This window comes from Echinops telfairi, unplaced genomic scaffold (genome assembly GCF_000313985.2).
Source record: "Echinops telfairi isolate 266 unplaced genomic scaffold, ASM31398v2 ScPeMD7_70;HRSCAF=299, whole genome shotgun sequence".
Classification (NCBI taxonomy): Eukaryota; Metazoa; Chordata; class Mammalia; order Afrosoricida; family Tenrecidae; genus Echinops; species Echinops telfairi.
Window position 1 is genome coordinate 64,527,119 of NW_022103968.1, and position 19,570 is coordinate 64,546,688.

Below are 19,570 nucleotides of genomic sequence, written 5' to 3' on the forward strand. Positions count from 1 at the left end.
TGCCTGCAGGTGGATGCTGGCTGGGAGGGTACCTGCTTCAACCAGCCGTTAGAACAAGCAGCCCCCACACTAGCGCCATCTTTCTGATGTGACCTCCTTCCTTTTCTAGCCGCAGGCCCAGGTCTCCCACCCGTGCGCCCCCAGTGGGCTGTGAACTCCTGGAGCCCAGGGATCCTGGGTCACCTTTTCCTAATCCTCCTTGCAGGCTTCACACGTAACCTGCAGACATTCAGCAAGGTTCACAGTGACTTGCTTCTTCGAGACCCTCGAATACTGCTTGCTTTAAGCCGGTTTCCTGGTCTGGGAAATGGGCTGCTTCTCCATCGTTGCAGTCACGTGACACACAGTCTCATAGGGATCCTGACTTGCTCCAGAACAGTCGCTGTGCCAACAGTTTATTTACCAGCCAGGTGGCTGCAGGGCCTGTGCGCGCGCGTGCTCCGAGCACATGGGATGTTCTTTGTCCAGTGAAGCGGGTCCTCTACAGGCCCAGCAGCAGCATGTGGGGAGCTAGGCTGGCAGGTCGCCCTCTGGCAGCGTGGGTAGGCGAGTGGCAGTACTAGTTGAAGTCTCTTTTGCTGCAGTCTGTCCCACGCCTCCGGGCTCCCCCTCTTGTGCAGAGGGCAGGGTGCGGTGATAGGGGTTGGCCGGTAATGCCTATGCCAACTAACTGCAGCTAACAAGTGTCAGCTTGCTGCCCCGCCCCCTAGCTGGACCAGGGCAGGCTGAGGTGACTGGGGACAGGGCAGCCAATGAGCTCCCAGGCTGCGGTGGCACCACTGGGCAGCCCGCCTGTCTTTGGCTGGCGCGCCGGCAGGAGGGGCCTCGGCCAGCCAGTCAGGGCTGCCGGGCTGTCTCTGGGCGGCAGGCAGATCTGCCCATCCGTTCAAGGAAGCCCTGCTTGCTCGGGCTGCTACCATGTTACCTTCTCCGACCTGGGGCAGGGGAGGAAAAGAAACATCTCCCCTGTGAGTCCCCACCTGCACCCTGTGGGGTGGGGTTCTGCATCACCTTACAGCCAAGCTCCGATGGAGGGGGAGGGGCAGGGCAAGCAGAGGCTGGCAGTGGTGGTCAGGAATCCCTGTCCCCTCTGCCTGGAGGAAGCCAGCCCTGGAAGAACACCAGAGGCCAGTGACTTGTCACCCAAACCTCCTCTGGCCCAGCAGCAGGTGCTCGTGCACCCCCACTCCAGGCCCCCCTGCTCCACGCAGACCCACCACGGCCAGTCACATAATAAACATGTATTTATAGATGTACAATTGTAGAATTCTAATTCAAGAATTACAGCTTTTCAGGGGATCCGGTGGGATCTATGTTCTTATTGCACGTGGCTCAGCCCGTCTCGGGACGCTGACCCAGACTGGACGGTCGGGCCGGGGGCAGAGCGCCAAGGCCTCCGTGGGTGACACTCGAGCCCCTGTCCAGTTCTTATCTGCTCACAGGGCCAGGGTGGCTGCTGCAGCACAGGGCAGGACCTTGTTTAGAAAATACCGACTTGACATTTCCTCCCCAGCTTCCTTTCCCATCAAGAACCCTCATTTACTGGGGGAGGTAAAGGGGGGAAAACAGCCTAGAGAACTGAGAGGGGACGGCTGTCCCCTCCCGGCTGGCAGCTCGCGAGTAAGGCTTTAGAAGACGGCAGGCTCAGTGGCATTCCACCTGCCGGGCGAAGTTGGGATAACGTTAACTTCAAAAGGCCCCGTATCGATGGTGGGGAAACACAAAATGGCTCCCACTTCCCCTGGCAGCAACTGCTGTTTTGAGAAAAATCCTTATTTGAAGGCAAGATTAAGAAAACCATTCTGATCCAAGTACAGCCTTTGTCCAAAGGGCAAGAGAGGTGCAGGACACCAGATCCGTGGGGGCAAAGACCCCCTGGGTACCCCAGGCACTGCCTTTCTTCAGGAAGGAGGAGGGCCAAGGCCCAGGGTCTCGGGAGGATGCCCTCTGGGGCCCTTGGTACAGAGTGGGACAAACCAGTGGTCCCATGACTCTGTGCCTGGAGTACCTGTAAGGCAAAACCCACCGAGGACTGAGGGGGGCGGGGGAGAGGATATTGCCGGGCAGAACCTGGTCTCCCTCTCCCAAGCCTCCTGTGCTCTGCTGACAGGCTGGCCGGGCTCTTGGGAACCAGGCAAAGAGCCTACCTGAGCTTGTCCAAGGGGAGAGGCAGGCGGAGGCCGGTGGTCTCAGCCCAGGCAGGCCCTTCCTGCGGCCTCTACCAGGACCCAACTCTGACCCACTGGCTGCCTGCACTGCTGCCTTCCAGGCTTCTGCTTAATTTACACTGTCATGATTACTGCTGCCTCGGAGAGCAGGCCTGCCAGGGCTAGGGAGCCGTCGTGTGTGCCCAGACTTCTCCTGCGCTCTCCCCTATGGCTAAAGGAGGCTTTGAAGGACCAAGCTGCCTTTCCCAAAGAGGCCTCACTTTCACAACAGGAAAGCAATCTACTAAACAAGCAAATCCCTGCAGTTTTAAAAGTAGACTATACATATATATATCTTTTTATATATGTGTATTTACATATAAATAGATATATATATACATACACATGCATCTATAAATTACATTCTCAGCAAAGGTCCCTTCCTCGTCTCTATCTTGGCCAACGCCACCTCAGGCTGGCTTCTACCAGAGGTGACAGGGACTCCTGGGAGGGGGAAGGCAGACAGCGGGCACCCCTTCCCCCAGCCCAGCCCAGTCCAGCCCTTCCCTCCAATGACAATTGCCGCCAAGTTTTACATTCTACTTTCTGTTGCCATGGTTTCTGTGTCCTAGGAGAGCATGGAGCTGGGGCCCTGCCAGCCTTGGGAGGGAGGGCTGCAGCCTTGGTAGGCCTTCCTGGCTGTCCTAAAAGCAGCCTGCAGTTACTGGACGAGAGAGGGGCAGGTGTGCGGTGTTCGGCCTCCGATTCCACTTTAATTCTTTTTCTTTTTACGTTTTTCCTTAAATATACAGTGTATCACCTTGGCTCAGTGCATGTCACCAAACATTCTCCAGGGATTTCATAGTCTGGGGAGGAGAGGGAGACGGTTAGCCAACAGTTGCAGGGCCCTGTTTCAGCTCACACGGGCAGAACTGCTCCCGCCCTGCCCGCCCCAGCCCTCCTCCTGGAGTGCCAACATATGGCCCCCAGCATGGAGTCTGGGGTGAAGCTGCGCCCAGAGGGCTCAGGCAGGAGATGGGCAGGGTCCCAGGAAGGAGAAGAAACTTCTGGACTCTGCCCACACTCCTCTGGCCTTGGTCCCGGTTGACCCCTCTGGCAAACACTGGGAACCAAGCCCACCACCCACGTGGAGTGGGGAGGAGGTTGTTACCAGGCTACCAGAAACTTTAGTTTTTTTTCTCTCCCCAATGAACTGAGCAGCTTGGCATCAACTGTGAACTTGTAACCTTCTGTTCCCTTCCTCAGACCACAGGCAAAATGCTTGGGTGGGGGCGGACGCCTGTGGCTTCCAGGCTGCCAGGTGCTGCGGGCATGCAGTGCTCCAGCGCCACCAGAGGGGAAGCTGGCGGGCGCAGTGCCTCAGCATGGTTGGTTCCCACCCTGCCTAGTTCCCACTGCCTGGGCGGATGGAGGAAGTGGAAGGCTCTTGCCCAGCTGCTACCCCATGGTTCTCCCAGGTGTGGGCACTATCTTGGGTTCAGTAATATTTGGTGGCTTCAACAGCAGGGCACAGCCACTGATGACGTGAGGGACAGAGAGGAACCCTGAGGTCTCAGCCACAGCCATGGACCCCTCCTTCTGCCTGGCTCCTTGGCACCTGCAGCCTCAGTCAGGGAGGAGGGTGGGCGGGCTTGGGGACCACCAGAAGGCTGAACAATTTCCAAGTAGGCCTGGAGTTGCCCATCTCTGAGACTGGGGTCAGACTCGGGGCAAGGAGAGTCTGTGCCATGATCACCAGGCTTCCTCAACACTTCCCCACCCCCATCCCCACCCCCACCGAGCTGCCGGGCGCTGCAGGGCAGAGGAGGCCCGGACTCCTACTTGGCCCGTGGTGGTGTGGCTGGCCAGGACTATCCATGCAGGGAGGCCTGCACCTCTGACAGGCGGCTACAGCTCGGGGTGCCCATCTTCTGTGCTTTGTGGTACATATCTGTGTCGCCGAAGTATCGGGCCCGGTACAGCAAGCCTTCCTCTGCAAAGCAATGACGGAGGCAGGGTCAGACAGGCTGCTGGGAAGGCAGTGGGGAAAAGCGGGCCCAGGCCCAGGAGCCTAGGCAAAGCTGGTCTCCCATAAAGGAAGACCCTGGAGGGCAAAGACCAGTGTCTTCCAAAGTGGGTGATATCGCCCCCTGGGGCGTGCTGGGCCAATCCAGGGAGACTGCAAAACAGTTACCTGCACTTTATCTGTAGTATAAGCTTTAGTAGAAAAGTTTGTCATTCCTGGGTGGGTAGGTAAATGAGTGTTAAGGAATTGTTTTTTCTAACAAGGAGAGGCTGGGCCAATTAAGCCTGCGTGTCAGTGTGAGCTCGATCCCGGATGCCCAGGGGACCAGCTCCAGGCAGTCTGCACAGCCTCACTCACCTCAGGCAGCCCAAACGAGGGCAATCTGTGTGGACCTGGGAGACGGGGCTCCGGGGAAGTGCACGAGCGGATCCTGGGCCCACCACCGTCTGCGCAAGCCCCCTGCCCCCGCTCTGCAGGCCCTCCTCCTCCTCGCCACCCCACTCACTCTGCTGCTTCTCCTTCCAACAGTTGTTGCGGAGGTTGGCGATATAATCATCCTCCACGTTCCGTTCAACAGTTTTGAGGCTGGAGCCCGTGTACTCTTTGGAGAAAGTGTCAGCCACGTAGTAGACGACGCTCAGGTGGTCAGTGACTCGCCGATGGACGTGACCCACCGACCTGGCCAGGAGTAGAGCAGGCATACAGTGGGCCCAGGCCACACAGCAGTACATCCCACCTCGTTTAGAGCAGGAACACACCCAGGGCCTAGGGTGAGGGTCTGCAGAAAAGCTCAAGGGTCTCTCCTCTAGTCGGCTGAGACAATGGCAACCCTTCTCTCTGGCTCTCTGTAACCCAGACCGCTGACCCAGGGGGCTCAGGCTGGGAATCGGGGGGCAGAGGGGGGACAACGACTCGGGAGCATGTTTGGTTCTACATCTGACCAGCTGTGTCATATGAACTCATTTGTCCCCTAAGCCAACAGCTGCCGAGGCTGCCTGCCCATGCAGACTTCCAGGGCCTTCGGAACAAAAGGACAAGGAAGGTCTTTAGAAGTTGTATGCTCCCAGAACTTGGCTTTTACTGTCCAGTGCTGGTGGCAGGCACTGAGCCTCAGCACCAAGACACTCTGCTCACCCCAAAGAAACTATCACTGCCTCCTCGCTCTCCGTTCCTCTCCCCTGTGCAGCTGCAGAAAAAAGGGCTGGTGTCCGGTGACCAGCAGCCAGTAGAGGGTGGGGTGGGGCTAATGGACCAATCCTGCCCCCTGGTGGCTGAGAGTGATCCTGCCAAACCCAAACTCCCCAAACCCTGCCATCACCCCAGAGATCACACAAGAGGCTCCTACAGAGAGGAGCCAAGCAGGTGCTGGATATCAGGGAGGGGTCCACATGGGAGTCCTAAATCGGCAGATCACTTGCCTGAGTTCACTACTGAGTCGAGAGCATGTGTTCCCACAACAAACCTTCCGTTTTCTCAAGAGCCAGGTATTTCATGCATGACTTGTCATTAATTTTCACAAGCCAAGTCGTAGCTATTATTCGTGTTTGAGAGACAAAGAAACCAAGGCCCCGAGAAGCTAAGTCACTTGTCCAGAATCACACAGCCAGGGCCTATGTTGTAGTCTCGGACAGGGACTTCCAAGCCAGTCTTCTCTCAGGATCTGGGGGCTGGGGTATGGGGAAGCCAAGGAGTGTATGTGCGCACTGCTCTAGGGAAAGGGCCCGCAGTGTTTCCTGCATTTTCCTAGGGGATGACAATCCCAAAAGATTCAGACTCCTCCACTCAGCTGGGAAAGCATGCTTCCTGCGTTCAAATCACAAGCCTGCCGGATCAGGATTTGTGGCGAGGCCCCTCCCACGGGCTCCTGTCTACCCACCGCCCAGCCTACCCTCCGCTGTGGGTACTCACGGCCGCAGGCTCAGACTGTAGGGGGGACTGGAGACCATGAGCTGGCTGAGAGCTGACACGAGGATCAGGATGAGGATGGGCATCAGTTGGACAAACACCCCTAGGCCGCCCTGGAGGGAAGAGCCAACCATCACCCAGCCGGACCGAGCCCTGGCCAGACTGCCACCAGCTCCCCCAGTACTGTACCACCACCACATTCTCCCACCCCAAGCCGATCCCGTGACCACAGAAGCTCCTCCACCTGCCAGCTTCTCAGGAAAGAAACACAGAGGCAGCCCGCGTTCCCTGAAGGAAGGAAGGGGCACCCACACACAGTGACTGAGGGGAAACAGGGGCTGCCTCTAAGGGACAGGGTTGCATTCTGAGCCGTGAGAATACATGATGTTTTTAAATGTCCAAGGAGAATACTAGGAATTAAAATGCACACATGTATTCACTGTGTGGGAATTTGGGATTAAAGAAAATATTTTCTGTAGTTAGCATTTACAAATGAAAAAACAAACACAGAAGGCCACATTGCTGGAGCCTGTCTGCCTGCCTGTCAGTGTCCTACTACAGTGCCTAGCATGGCCATTCGGCCGGCTGCCTGGTGTCGGTGTGAGGTACGCAGAGGCGTGCGTGTGAAGCCCTGGCCTGTTAGTGCTTTCGTACACGCTTTTGACGCGTGCTGGAAAGCACGAGAATTAGTCCCTAGCTGCCGTCCTCTGCAGATCTCTCATGACGTTCACTTTCCATTGCTGTAGGTCCACCTGTTGGTTGGAAAACGTCACTCTGGCCCTATGAACGGGACTGTCTGCAGGTCCCCAAGGAGCCAGCAAGCTCCCACTCGCTCAGACACGTGGAGTGTGGCGCCCTCTGGTGTCCCTCAGCAGAAGGGCAAGGCGGCCAGATAGCTCCTTAGCTGAGGGCCAGAGGGCACTGCTGGTCCCAGGGCTGCCAGCGTGGCGCGTCACTCCCTCCCACAAACCTCCTCCTCACTCACGTCACCCTGGTTCTCCCTGCGCTCCTGCCTTTGCTGGTAGGTGTAGCGCATGCGGCCGTTGCTGTAGACATGGACGTTACCTGGGGGTCAGAGAGCCTAAATCAGGAGCTGGGAAGGGAGAGACAGGTGTCTGCCGCCAACCCCCACCCCCACCCCCTGCTGCCCTCCATCACCCAGTGGGGAGTGTGGGGGCACTTACTAGAGGGGAAGCCACCGCCAAAGAACATGTTGAACAGGTCTTCAGGAGAGATGTCGGCCTCAAAGGTGCGATGGAAGTCCCCGTGCCCATGGCCGTGCCGTGCCGCCTGGGTTTTGTCATCACCAAACTGGTCATATTGCTTCTTTTTCTCGGGGTTGCTAAGGACCGCATAAGCTGTGCCAATGGCTGGAAAGGAGGCGTTCCTTTAGGCCTGAGGCTGCCAGGGCTGCTCCCAGAACGGGCGGGCACTTGATCTGAGTACTCAGTGATGTAGGAAGCAGGATGCTGGGACCAGTGGGAAGCTAGCTGCCTTGGTGGTCAGGCGGGTACGGGGCGGGGGAATGCAGAAAGACCCCTCTGTGAGGCAGGCGGCCCCATCGGGGGACGCCAGCACCACGGCTCCTTGGGCTGGTCAAGCCTCTTCTGCGTGGAGGCCCCTCTGATGGCGCAGCTCAAGTACTCCCGAGAGCCAGCCTTCTCCATTTGCTGAGGCCAGGAATCCCAGCCCTCTGACGAAGGCAAGAAACCACCGCAGCCCTGTTTCTCTCCTCTCCTCTGAGATGCCCATGGGGCTGGGGGCAACCAATCAGGTGACACAGGGCAGAGACAGAGGTTCATGGAAACCAGAGAACATCCTGGTTCTCACCCTGGCAGCCGCACCTCTAGCTACTAGTCACGGCCTCTCCACGGTTGGTCATGTGTCCAGGCCCAGCTGGTACCCCTCTGCTTGACAGGGGCCTGTCCACCAGTGTGCACTACTGACCTCACCTCTGGCTCCTCCTCAGTCTTCTGGTCCTCCCCGCCACCCCCCCACCCCAGTTGCCCACCATCTCAGGTGGATTGGAACTATGGCCTTGCACAGAACCACTGCCTTCTCCCATCTGGACAAGTCCCGAAGGCCACACCTGCCCTCTCAAAGCCTGCCAGCACAAGGGCAGACTGCAGGCGGGGCCAGGGCTGGGGAAAGAAGCGTCGCTGTGGCTACCTTCCCTCTCCCATCCCCCTCTCCCTCAGGGCTGGCTACCAGGCACCCAGAATGGAGCTCTTGGGGAAGGGCCCTTGGAGACCACACACCAGGCAGTAGCCCCTGCCTCAGACTAGCCCCACGGGCCTGTGGCCCTGAGCCTGTCCTGCACAGTACACTGCTCAGCCAGGTGGGGGCTGCTCTCCCTTCAAGGCCCCAGGGGAACACAGGAGGGTGAGCAAAGGGAGAAGGGCCTGGGGAGAGGCTGGCTTCTAGCTGGGCAGCGAGGCCACACCTTCGTGGAAAGCCTTGCTGAGTCCAGCCACCCCAGAACCGTCAGGCCCAAGACCAGGGCTGCCACGCTCCTCCTGCAGCCTCAACTGGCTGAGCACGTGTGTGCGCTCAGGTTACGTGGGGAGGAGGGCAGGGGAGAAGCTGGTTGGGAGGCAACCTGGCCGCAGGGCCTGCCCTGGGGCTACCCTCAGCACAGGCTGCAAACAGGCGAAGCAGGGGCTGATTCTGGTCGTTACTGCTCAGCGGTGGGGACAGCCCATCGAGGAGGGACAGTCTGAGCTCACACAGAGCCTGCCCGGGGAATTTCTGCACCCCTGGGACCACTTCCTTCTGCTCCCCACTTCCTGAGGAAGCCGTCTTGGCCCAAAGACAAGACAGAGCCCTGGAGTGACTCACCTTTGAAAGCCTCTGTGGCCCCGGGCGCGTGGTTCTTGTCTGGGTGGAATTTGAGGGCCAGTTTGCGGTAGGCCTTTTTCAGGTCTTCATCCGAAGCCTCTCTGGTCACCCCCAGGATCTCGTAGTAGTCTTTACACTGCTTCACCCTGGACAGGGGAGGAGCGGGAGGGGGTCCTTCACCGGGGCCCAGAGGCCTGTCACAGGCAACGAGGGTAAGGACAGCACAGGGCACACACGCTGAGTGGCCGTGAGGGGCTGCAGGGCATTGCTGTCTGACCTGGGGGGTCCTACCACTACGGTGCAGAGCCCCAGGGGAACATCAAGGACACCTTCAGGGTCTCAGAAGGCAGCTGCTGTTTCACATGACTCCTGCCGCTGCCCACAGTGCCCTCCTGGATGACATCTGAGACAGAGTGCCAGTGTCTCAAGGGGGACTGGGACCCACGGGCTCCCTCTTTCTCTCCCCAGGCCATCTGACATCCAGCTTAAGGGTAACAGAGGCCAGAAATGGCAGGCACTGAACTGCCCAACCCCAGGACTCTGAAGAGGCTCCGGGCAAGCCTCATTTCCACCTCCTGGGCCTTTCCCAGGGCTCCCTAAGCCCCCTCTCGTCAGTTCCTATTGCCTTGGCGCAGAGGAGAGGAACACAGCGGGGCCCCAGCCATTGGGCGCAGGACAGCCAGAGGCCTGGGGCATGCTGGTGGCGCCCTCTCTGGAAGCCGCGGGCAGTGAGGATTACCCTGAGGAAGCTGGGTCTGCGACTTGCTGTTCCCTCAGGCCCCCCCACAACTTCAGGAGAGCTCTGCTCCTCCCCCACCCACCCACCCTGGCTCTGGACTGAAAGGGTCTTTGTTGGGGGGGGTGTGGCAGGACGAAGGCTCCATCTCCGGCTGACACACAGCACCGTGTCTGGAGGCAGAGCAGCCAGCAGGCCTCCGGATGTCCTCGTATCTGACACTGCACCCCAGAGTCTTATGGGAAACAAAGCATGCGCATGGGAACCCAGACCGCTTGGACCTCTTCTGTCTGCCGTGGTGGGCCCCCAAGTCCAGACGCATGCAGGCAGTGACAGATGGGCTGCCCCTCCCGGCTCCCTACCTTTTGACGGCGGTGACCTGTTCTGCAGTGTAGCCTTTGGTGCACTCTCCTCCGCCGGCCTCCCCGTTGGCAGAGGGAGCATCCGCCTCACTGACTTTCCTGTGGGGGGCCTGGGCCTGGGCCGTGTCCGTGGGCTGGGGCTTCTGGTTGAGGGACTCCATCAGAGCTGGGCAAGGAGAGGAAACGGTCAGGGCTCGGCTCCTGAAAGCCCCCGGCCACGATGCCGCCACCACTCCACTCCACTCTTGCACACACCACTAACCCTTCACACCTCTAACCCCCCAGCAGTGTGTGTGTGTGTGTGTGGGGGGGCAGCCCAAGCACGCTGCGTTCTGCTTCACAGCAGTGTCTGGTCCAGCAGGCACTGGCTGATGGGACGGCTGCGGAGGCCTCTGCTGAGCCAGGATGGGGAGCTGGGTATCCATCTGCCCCAGAGGGTGAGGGATGGAGTGAGGCTCAGGAAAAACCCGCTGGGTTCTGGCCTGCTATTTTTACATCTCAAAGATTGGCCACGTCCAAAAACTTGACAGGGGGAGCCGTCACTCTGGGCAGGGCCAGTTTTTCAGCTCCTAGGTTCCCGCTGGCTCCGGGAGGAAGGGCCCCCATCTCTGGCAGGAAGCCTCCTGCCTCCGTTTACTCCAGGCACAAAACCAGTGTTCATACATCTTTGGTCAGGCTTGGGGTGCAGTGCCCTGGGACAAAACCCAAAGCCCTTGCTTGGCAGGTTCCCAGGAAGCCAGGCCTCGGGGTCCCTGAAGGGACCCAGGGTGCCTCTGCTGAGGATGAAGACCCCTCGCACTTGTCCCCTGCTGAGCTCAAGGTCTGCCCTGGGGCCAGACACCTTCTCTTACACATCTGGGGTCTGGGTTTCACTCCAGAGGCCCGCGCCGAGCTCGCTGGGAGCAGAGCACAGGGCTCAGGGCATGACACTCCAGCAAGGAGCTGGGAGCTCAGCTCGCCCAGCAGAGGGAGGGAGGAAGGAAGCCCGGAAGGGCAAGTGCAGGAGAGGGGCAAGCATCAGGCGGCTTGTCCCTCCTGAGCGCCCACCAAGTATGTGAGCAGCCCGTCGGGCCTTCCCACAGGTGTGAGGCCCGGATTCTGCAGCCACCCCCATCATCAGGAGGGAGAAGCTGCATGGCCCCAGCTGTTCGGCTGGGATGTGGCCTCGCTGTCAGGTGAACCCCTGGAGGTGCAGCTCCAGGGCCCTGCCCTTCACTCTCTCTAGATCCTGGACCCCTCCTCTCGGCCTGGCCATTACAAGTACAAAAGGCAAGTTCAGATATTGTCAGGGTCCAACTTCAGCTCTGCTCCTTCTTGAGGTTGGCCTTGGCAACCTCCGCGTCCTCATGACACGACGGCGGATGAGGATGAAGTGAGGTCATTTACAGGTGCACTGAGCTGCTGATGCTGTAACTTGGCCTGGGTATGGGGTCTGCCGGCAGCAGGCTGTATGGGGGCGGACGAGCAGGGGTGCAGGTGGTGGTGGTGGTGGCGGGCAGGGGCGGGAGCCGGGGGCATCAAGGCTCAGGAAGTCACGACCTCCACACTGTACACCATGAGACTTCAGGCTGCCCCAACGGACAAGGAGCCAGGTGCAGTGAAGACGGAGAGGAGCCAGCGGAGCTGCTTGCTCTGTCTTTCCCACAAGTTGTCCGCTGCAGTTTCTCTGGAAGCCTAGTGGTTGCGGTTGCGCCTGGGATTCCCTAAGGACAACTGGACCAGCCACCCACTTGCCACAGGCATACAGGAGCCACAGGGGCTCACTCCAGAACCTTTCAGGGCAGATTCTGGAAGCGTCTCATTCAGTTACATGGAGTTTGCCACTTTAACATCCCTACTCTGTAAAGACTCCTAAGGCTATACACACCCCCTTTCCCTACACCGCAGAGAGACCCATGGATGTACCGGCACCAGAGGGTCCCTACAGGAGTTAGAAATGAGAGCCATCTGGTTGTTGGCATGCAGGTCTCTGCTGCAGCCACCAGGCCTGTGAGATGTGCTGACCTCACCCTGACTCTCGTGGCCAGGGACCAAGAGGCAATATGAAAAGAGTAGGTGATGTTCCTTCCTAGCTGTGTGACCTTTGGCAAGTTAGCTGCCATCTCTGAGCAGGTTCCCTGAGGTGTAAACCCCACTGCCTGATTGAGGAGACAGTGAGGGTATGCCAAAGCCGGTGTTCAACGCCGCTCTCGCTGTCATCTGTGTCCAGCGACAGGGGCTGTGCACACAGCAGCCCCAGCACCCAGGCATCTGACCACTGTTGCTGCTTGCCCAAAGCAGCCTAGGCGATCCCCGCCGCCAAGAGGGGCAGCTAGCTTTGCCATCTAACGCCCTGGCCAGGACACAGGGCTGGCTTTGATGCATGAGATCGAACACAGGTGTGAGCAGCAGGAAGGGCACAGGCTCATCCTTTCCAGGCCACCTGGTAGGGAGGAACTGTCGCACACGAGCCGGGGGCTGTAGCAGAAGAGGCTTGGCCTGGACACAGCGGCCGCTTGTCTCTGCAGGTGCTTCTCAGTAAGTAAGCCAAACTCAACACCACGCTCACTCGCTATCCAGTTGGTTCCAGCTCACAGTGACCCTATAGGGCGAGGCAGAACTGGCCCTGGGTTTCTGAGACGGTAACTGTGCCCCGGAACAGAAAGCCTCATCTGTCTCCTCAGAGCTGCCGGTGGTCTTTACCAGGGGCTTTCAATTAGCAGCCCGACGCAGAACCCCCTCAGCCGCCAGGGCTCCTCGTACAGCGAGCAGGTCTTGGGGAGTTCAATGAGCAATTACTACCGATTTCCTTTGTGGACACGGGCTGTGTAACTATAGAATACGCCTATTTAAAAAACAAAACAAACAAACAAGCAAGAGCGAAGGCTTACATGCTCTCCCCTAAAAGAAACAAAACAAAACAAAACCCAAAATCAACAAAGTCTCCGGATTCCTACTCCTTGGATCTAAATACTGGTCTGAGTTGGCGGAAAAATAAAACTGACATGCATTTGAAGTCTTCTGGGACATCGCATTCATTTCCAATGTGAAAAAGGAAAGAAAGTCATAAAAAGAAAGAGGGGCAGCCTGCGGAAGAGGCCGAGGCGGGGGGAGAGGGCAGCCTGGGCAGATGGTGAGCATTTCCACAGGCAATGCACGGGGCTTTGCTGTGCGCTCTGCCATGGGCCAGCAGAAGAACCCGGACAAGTGACTGGCTTCTCTTGGCATCACTGCACCTCCTTGTAAGGGTGGGGTCGACAGCTGCTGTCAAAGGGCTGAGGTGCCCAGGAGCACACATGGTGAACGGGTCAGACCTCTGAAAACTTGGCCACCCTCCTCCTCTCTCCCAGGTGCCTCAATCAGAGGAGGCTCTGTGGCATCCGGTTCAGAGGTGCAAGTGGGAAATGCTCCTGAAGCTATTGTCGGGGCAACCTGTGATTGACTGCACGCTCCCGGTGGGCCCCGGTGCTCAGAGGAAGCCAGAAAGGCGCCGCAGGGGGTGAGCCTGGGACTGGAGACAGGCAGTGCCCGCTCCTTTGATGACGAATGGGGGCCCTGTCGAGCGACACTACGCCCTGGTGGCGTAGTAATTACCACCTGCCACTCCTTGGGAGCAAGACTGCGCTTTCTACTCCCGTAACGAGTTTCGGTCTTGGAAACCCACAGGGGCAGTGCTACCCTTCCGGGAGTTGGCATCAACTCCACGGCAGTGAGTTTGGGTTGGCTTTGGCACCATCCACTATTTTGCCCACAGAACCCATTAATATTGCAACCTAAGGGTTGAACTTGTCCTTTGGTTCAGCTTGAGATGAAATGAGCGGAGCCTCCGCCCTCGCCAGTGCCAGACATCTCACTCTGAAACGATGCTGAGACTCCTCGCAGCCCGCTCCCCAACCCCTGCATGGCCTTCCCTCTCCCGCCTGCATGCCAGGGCCTACCATTTCATAAAATGTCAGGCAACCTCCCTTTGTACACTGGGGAAACAGGCTTGCAGAAATTCTTTGGAAAGCCTGGCCTCTCCTTTCATCATTCCTTGGCCTCAGGCAAAGCCAAAGGCTACCAGGTACAAAGTCTTGGATAGAAACTCCCAGAAAAGGGCTGACTGGCTCCACTCCTGTTCTGTGACCCCCCAGCAGAAAGCCTGGCTACTGGTCCCCCCAGCAACTGCCCCATCCTCATGCCTCCCCTTCTCCACGGAGAAGGCCACTTTGGGATGTTTCTCCACCCTTCCAGGCTGAGCCTCCCAGGGTGTCTGGCCCCGCCCGCTCGGTCCCTCCGCTTCTCTCCAGCCCGCCTTCCGCGCAGCCTCCTGATCTGCCTGCCCGCTTCTCTTCACTGCGCACGCGAGCTCTCTCCTATCCGTCGCGCCCTCTGGTCATCACTGTCCTCCCGTTTACCACATCTACCAGAAGCGTCCTCTAGGCTTCAGACTCCGTGGGTCAGTTGGTCACACTGCGGTGGCCGGAGTGTTGCTAGGGCACTAGAAACTGCTACCAGCACTTCAAATAGCAGCAGGCTCCTGCTGGCAGGGAAGCTTCCGTGGGGTGTGCAGACTCACACAGACTTGGGAGAAAGACCCGGGAATAATACCTCTCTGAGAATTCACCACTGAACCTCTCACGGATCTGCGTTTGACCCAGGGCCGGAAAGGTGCCCTGGTGACACATGATTTGGTTGCTAAGCAAAAGGTTGGTGGTCTGACCCCCCTCTCCCCCACCCCAGGCGCTCCTTGAGAGAAAACATGGCAGTCAGCGTCCATCAAACTTCCAGCCTTGGAAACCTTTACGGGTGGCTATGGGTTGAGGCCAACCTGACAGGAACCAGTTTGGTCTTTTTACAAACTGCAATGCTGGCAGAGAAGCCCTGAGATGGGAAGGCTATGTCTGAGAGCTGCTACGTTGGCGACATCCACAAGGGTGGAGGGCCAGCAGTGGGTCTTTGTTATACAGGGCCGGTTCAGTATTCTTTTCTCAGCCCACCGAGGTCTGGCTCACCCACTCACACAAGCCCTCCCTCTCCGCAGCTCCAACTCCTACAGCGTTCGCCACTGAGCCCATTCCAGCCCTACGGAGCCCAGTGCAACTGTCCTGGGTGTTTCCCAGATGGTAATCTTTCGATGGGGGTTCTGAACCATCAACCTTGCGGTGAGCAGCCCAATGCATCATCTACCACACCACCAGGCTGCCTGCCTACTTGTTGACAGTGTTTGGTGAGGGACAGCGATGACCCTACGCCTCACCTTGGTCCTTTCCCCTGTGGCTTTGTAACTCCTGTGGGTGCTGCCACGCCTCCTCGCCTCTCCTCCCCGGGCTGCTGGCCACGTTCATCTCTTCTTGCTCCGCCTCACCCTGTTGCCTCCATTGTCTAAGGTCCCACAGGTCTCCCTCGCTGATGGCAGCACTTCCGCCTGGAACCTGGAGCCCTCCTGAGCACTAGCCTGATAGCTCCTCGGGCCAGTCCCCCGGGCACTGCCAACCCTGCCCAGCTCACCCCACCCAGCTCACCCCACATCCTCTTCTTGCACTAGCTCAGCTCCCCACGCACAGAAACGCGTAGCACCTCCTGTCCATCCTTCCACACAGCCTGCCTCTCTCTCTCTCTCTAGTGCCCCACCTGGAGGGGCCTGCCTCCCTTTCACACCTACACTCTTCAGGCAGAGGGCCTGACGCCAATCAAAGCGGCAACGGGTCTCTAACTGCAGAATAACATAAAAAGGCTCTTATCCTGGTCAGCCCTCATCTGGAAAGTCCGGATTCTACTTTCCAGCCCTTACCCTCTCTATAAACGACCGCCCCCACTGCCTCCAAATCGCTCAGAACTTGCGGCCTGCTAGCTCTTCCAAGGATGCCCTTCGGCAAGTCTCGGGCGTCCTCCAAAGCCTGGTTGAAATGCTGCCTCTTACCCTACTCCCAGAGCCTCTTGCACTGCAATCGACCATCATTTCATGCCTTGCACACCCCCACCCCGGCCCTGCCTGCAATTTAACGCACAGAAAACTACTCCCAATCTCCTGGGGCGCCACCCTCACAGTCAGAGGCTGGGAGCCGAGGGCTGGCTTGTTCAGGCCCCTCCACAAGGCCTTGGCGTCAAGCACTGTGCTTCATTATGGTAGACACATCACTGTTAACATCACTGCCCTGAGATGTTATTATTTTCTGTAACTTTAGCTACTTCATTAGAACCTACACTCTTGGAGGCAAGGGATCACCTTTTACCTACTGTCTCTCTCCTGCGATCTCAGTCAGCACCAGAGGACTTTGTCAGTGACACAAAACCGCTCAACCAAAGTCTGCTGTACCGACGGGACATCCGGAATGAGCTCAAACGCACTGCATCCAGGGCGGACAACCACTTTAAGCATCATGTCCCAGGCCCAGGCCCAGACTGACTCCAGGCCCTTATCAGCAAAGAGCAAGGCTGCCGATTGTACAAGGTGAAGTTTACAGATCAAGGGACAAGGCACATATTCTTTCAGACAGCACAAAGACAGGCAATTGACACTTCCCCCCTGAACCCCAGGAAGGCTGATCCAAGCTCCTGGATCCACAGACGGACTCCCTCGGGCCATAGACAGCCAAATGAGACCACATTTTTCTCTGTGCCTATTCCTGGCCCCCAGCAGCTTCCGGCAGCCAGGCAGAATTCTGACAGCGGGAGGGCTCCCACCACCAGGCTCCTCTCCCACAGAACATGACTTGCTTCACATGGAAGCTTGTTGCGCAGGTTGCTTGGGAGTCCTGGCAGGTACACACTAAAAACATTCCCAAAAGGAGGGAATTAGGCCAAAGATCAACCTGCAGAGCCAGGAGGGAGGAAAGCTCCAACACTCCAGGCTGCTCATCTACTGCAGCGAGTGCTTTTCCTGCCATTGCTGGTTAAGGTGGGCAAGGAGGTGAGGAGACTGGCTGAGGCGCTTCAATTCCAGCTCATCAATTTAATACACAAAACCCAAGATCCACCCCACTGCCGTTCAGGTGACTCTGGTACACAGGGGCTCCTCTAGGGCAGAACAGCACTGCGCCTTCAAGTTTCTGAGATTGTCGATCTTTATGGGGACAGACAGCCTCACCCAGTGCCTAGCTCACAGTGCTGGGGTGGGGGCGGGGTCTTTGTGGAGTCACATAAGTTTCCAATTTCCAGCTGTGTCATCTTGGCCAGGAGGAGCCCTGGTGGCACTGTGGTTATGAGTTGGGCTGCTAATGGAAAGGTCAGCAGTTCAAACCACCCGGTTATGAGTTGGGCTGCTAATGGAAAGGTCAGCAGTTCAAACCACCCGTCGGAAGGATGAGGCTTTCCATTCCTGTAAAGTGAGTCTTGGTCTTCAGGACCCACAGGGACATTTTTACCCTGTCTTACAGGGTCGCCATGAGTCACCATCTATTCGATGGCAGTGAGATATTTTAAAATCATGGGCAAGTCCCTAGCTGCTGAAATGTCTCTTATGTATTGTACGCAGATAACCGCTTTTGCTCTGCCTTCTGAGAGGACCCAGAAGAAAACACATGTGAAAGAGCGTTCTAAACGGATAAGCCATGTGCCTATTATTGTTATTCATCGTCTCTGCGCCACCCTCTAACTTTCCATCAGAGGAAACCCACGCTCAGAAAGGCCACATGGTGAGTCGGGATAAGGAAGAGGGTCTTCTGCTCCGTTCCTCAGCTTACTCAGCAGTCATGGCAAGCACAAGACCCTCTCTCTTTGGGACACATTCTCTGGCCCCTCCGGCGTGTGTTAAGAAAACTGTCTTTATACACTCAGTTAAAGAAATGAAGAAACAACCCCTCCTCTCCTCTCCTCTCCCTGATTTGAAAGCTTGGAGTTCAAGGTCGCTAAGCAGCCTGGTGCTGTCCAGCCACCAAGGGACTCTCTGGCGGGCGCTGGAGAAGCTGGGCTGGGGTTGGCTGTGCCTAGCATCTCCAGCAAGGCCACCTGTGTGACATCTCACAATCTGGAGATGAGGTTCAAGGAAGAAGTGAGGGGCTGTTGGCAAGATGGACCTTTCTGGGTGGGTCGCGTGGGGCAGAACACCAGGTGTTGGTTTGGGGAGGTTGATTCCTGGGCCCCCGAAAGGAAGTGAAGGTGCTACCGAGGTGACTTCTCAGGTGAGGGGCGAGACGGTCAGGCGCCATCCTCTCCTTCTAAAGGCCACAATTCGCAATCACCAAGGAATTCCATTGCTAAGCCTGTCTCTGGATCAAGTTTGCACACAAGTGAGAAAGGTTGGGTACTATTTATATCTAAGCTGTTAGTCAAATGTTTTTCTTTGTACACAGTGAACCTTCTGAGAAATTACTTAAAAAAAAACAACAACCCCCAAACAGTCAAAAAACATCTTTCGCAAAATACAGTAATAAAATTTTGGTGCACACTAGCGCCGGTTATTACAAACCACTCTATGTGCCTCGAATTCTTCATCTAACACTCGCTGGGCGGTGGGGCGTTCATAACCCAGGGGCTGCCTGCATACGATTTCTCAGGCCGACAACTGGCCCTGGGCCATCAAATGGCTCTTTGGGAAACGTAGTTCTACTTCATGTCCATGAACCTTTCCTTGGCTCCCTTGCAAGGGCTTGGCATTCTCGGGGGCTTTAAATCCCAAGCAGTTCCGAAAGCACGCCAGAGCTGACGTGCTGAAGGCACTGCCGGCTGACGCCGTCAGGAAGTGTCCAGCATGCAGGAGAGACGTGGGAGAAAGACTACACCTCCCAGCAGCCATTGCGCGCCCCAGTGCGCAGGCGTAGCCGCGCCTCGCTCCCCCTCCCCTCCCCCTCCTCCAACTGCTCCCGTCGGTCCGTTCCCGTGTTCCCCTCATCAGTTCTAAAGCCGCCCTCGGCCGCTCCGGCCCCTCCCGCTCACCGCGGACCCGTGGCGTTGGGTACAGCCGCTGCGCCTTCTCCAGGAAGCGGAGCGCCCGGTCTGGCTGGCTGCTCTGGATGGCCTTGAGGGCGATGCTAATACAGCGCTCGGCTTCATCCTTGTTGGATTCCATGGCGGAACCAGAGCGCGGCGCCGGGGCGGGGAGGCCGGCCGAGCGAAGGGCTGCGCCAGCCGCCGGCGCGTCGCGGGGCAGGCGGGCGCGGGGTGATGACGAGGCCCCGCCCCGCCCTCCGAGAGGTCGGAGCGAGGGCGGAAGCGCTACCGTATGTCTCATAAGAGAGTGACGTATGGTTCACGTTCAAGGTGCACGTCGACGGGCCGGGAGCCCCGAGGCCCGGGATCGAGAAGGCTGAATGAGCATGCTTCCTTGTTCGCAGTGACCGCGCGCTTGAGATGAAAGACTTATTTATTCACTCAGATGCTTCTTGCGTATGCTGAGGGACCCGGAAGCGCCGGCTTAGCGCTGGACCGTGAACCAAAACATCCGCACTCGGCAACCCCATGGAGTGCGATGAGTCTGAATCCAGCGGTTGGTTTGAGTACATAGTGTGTGTAGAAAGTGAGTCAGATGGTTTGAATACGTTGTGTGTGTGTGGAGAGTCAGATGGTTTGAGTACATTGTGTGTGTGTGTGTGTGTGTGTGTGTGTAGAGAGAGTCAGATGGTTTGAATACGTTGTGTGTGTGTGGAGAGTCAGATGG

The 19,570-nt window shown here is 57.8% G+C and overlaps 1 protein-coding gene across 2 annotated transcripts; it reads right to left on the reverse strand.

Annotated features, from left to right (window-relative positions):
* Positions 1–1,226: 1,226 nt before the first annotated feature.
* On the reverse strand, positions 1,227–19,025 carry DNAJB12 (DnaJ heat shock protein family (Hsp40) member B12). Of its 2 annotated transcripts, none has more exons than XM_004701155.4 (9): positions 18,850–19,025; positions 10,015–10,180; positions 8,917–9,062; positions 7,263–7,448; positions 7,064–7,143; positions 6,082–6,191; positions 4,679–4,851; positions 4,043–4,140; positions 1,227–3,013 (listed from the first exon to the last, which is right to left on the reverse strand). In XM_004701155.4, exons 1-9 carry the CDS (start codon positions 18,980–18,982, stop codon positions 2,984–2,986), a joined length of 1,122 nt encoding a protein of 373 aa, XP_004701212.2. In that variant the 5' UTR covers positions 18,983–19,025; the 3' UTR covers positions 1,227–2,983. The 2 variants fall into 2 exon arrangements, with proteins under 2 accessions (XP_004701212.2, XP_045147466.1); XM_045291531.1 differs by having other exon boundaries at positions 3,990–4,140; positions 18,850–19,024.
* Between the last annotated feature and the right edge of the window lie 545 nt (positions 19,026–19,570).

Coding starts and splice junctions, on each gene's coding strand:
- DNAJB12 (XM_004701155.4), bottom strand. CDS start 18,982: ATGGAATCCAACAAGGATGAAGCCGAGCGCTGTATTAGCATCGCCCTC. Junction 9,063..10,014: donor CAGGTCACCGCCGTCAAAAG/GTAGGGAGCCGG, acceptor TCCCCTGTCCAG/GGTGAAGCAGTGTAAAGACT. Junction 3,014..4,042: donor GCTGTAGCCGCCTGTCAGAG/GTGCAGGCCTCC, acceptor TCTCCTCCCCAG/ACTATGAAATCCCTGGAGAA.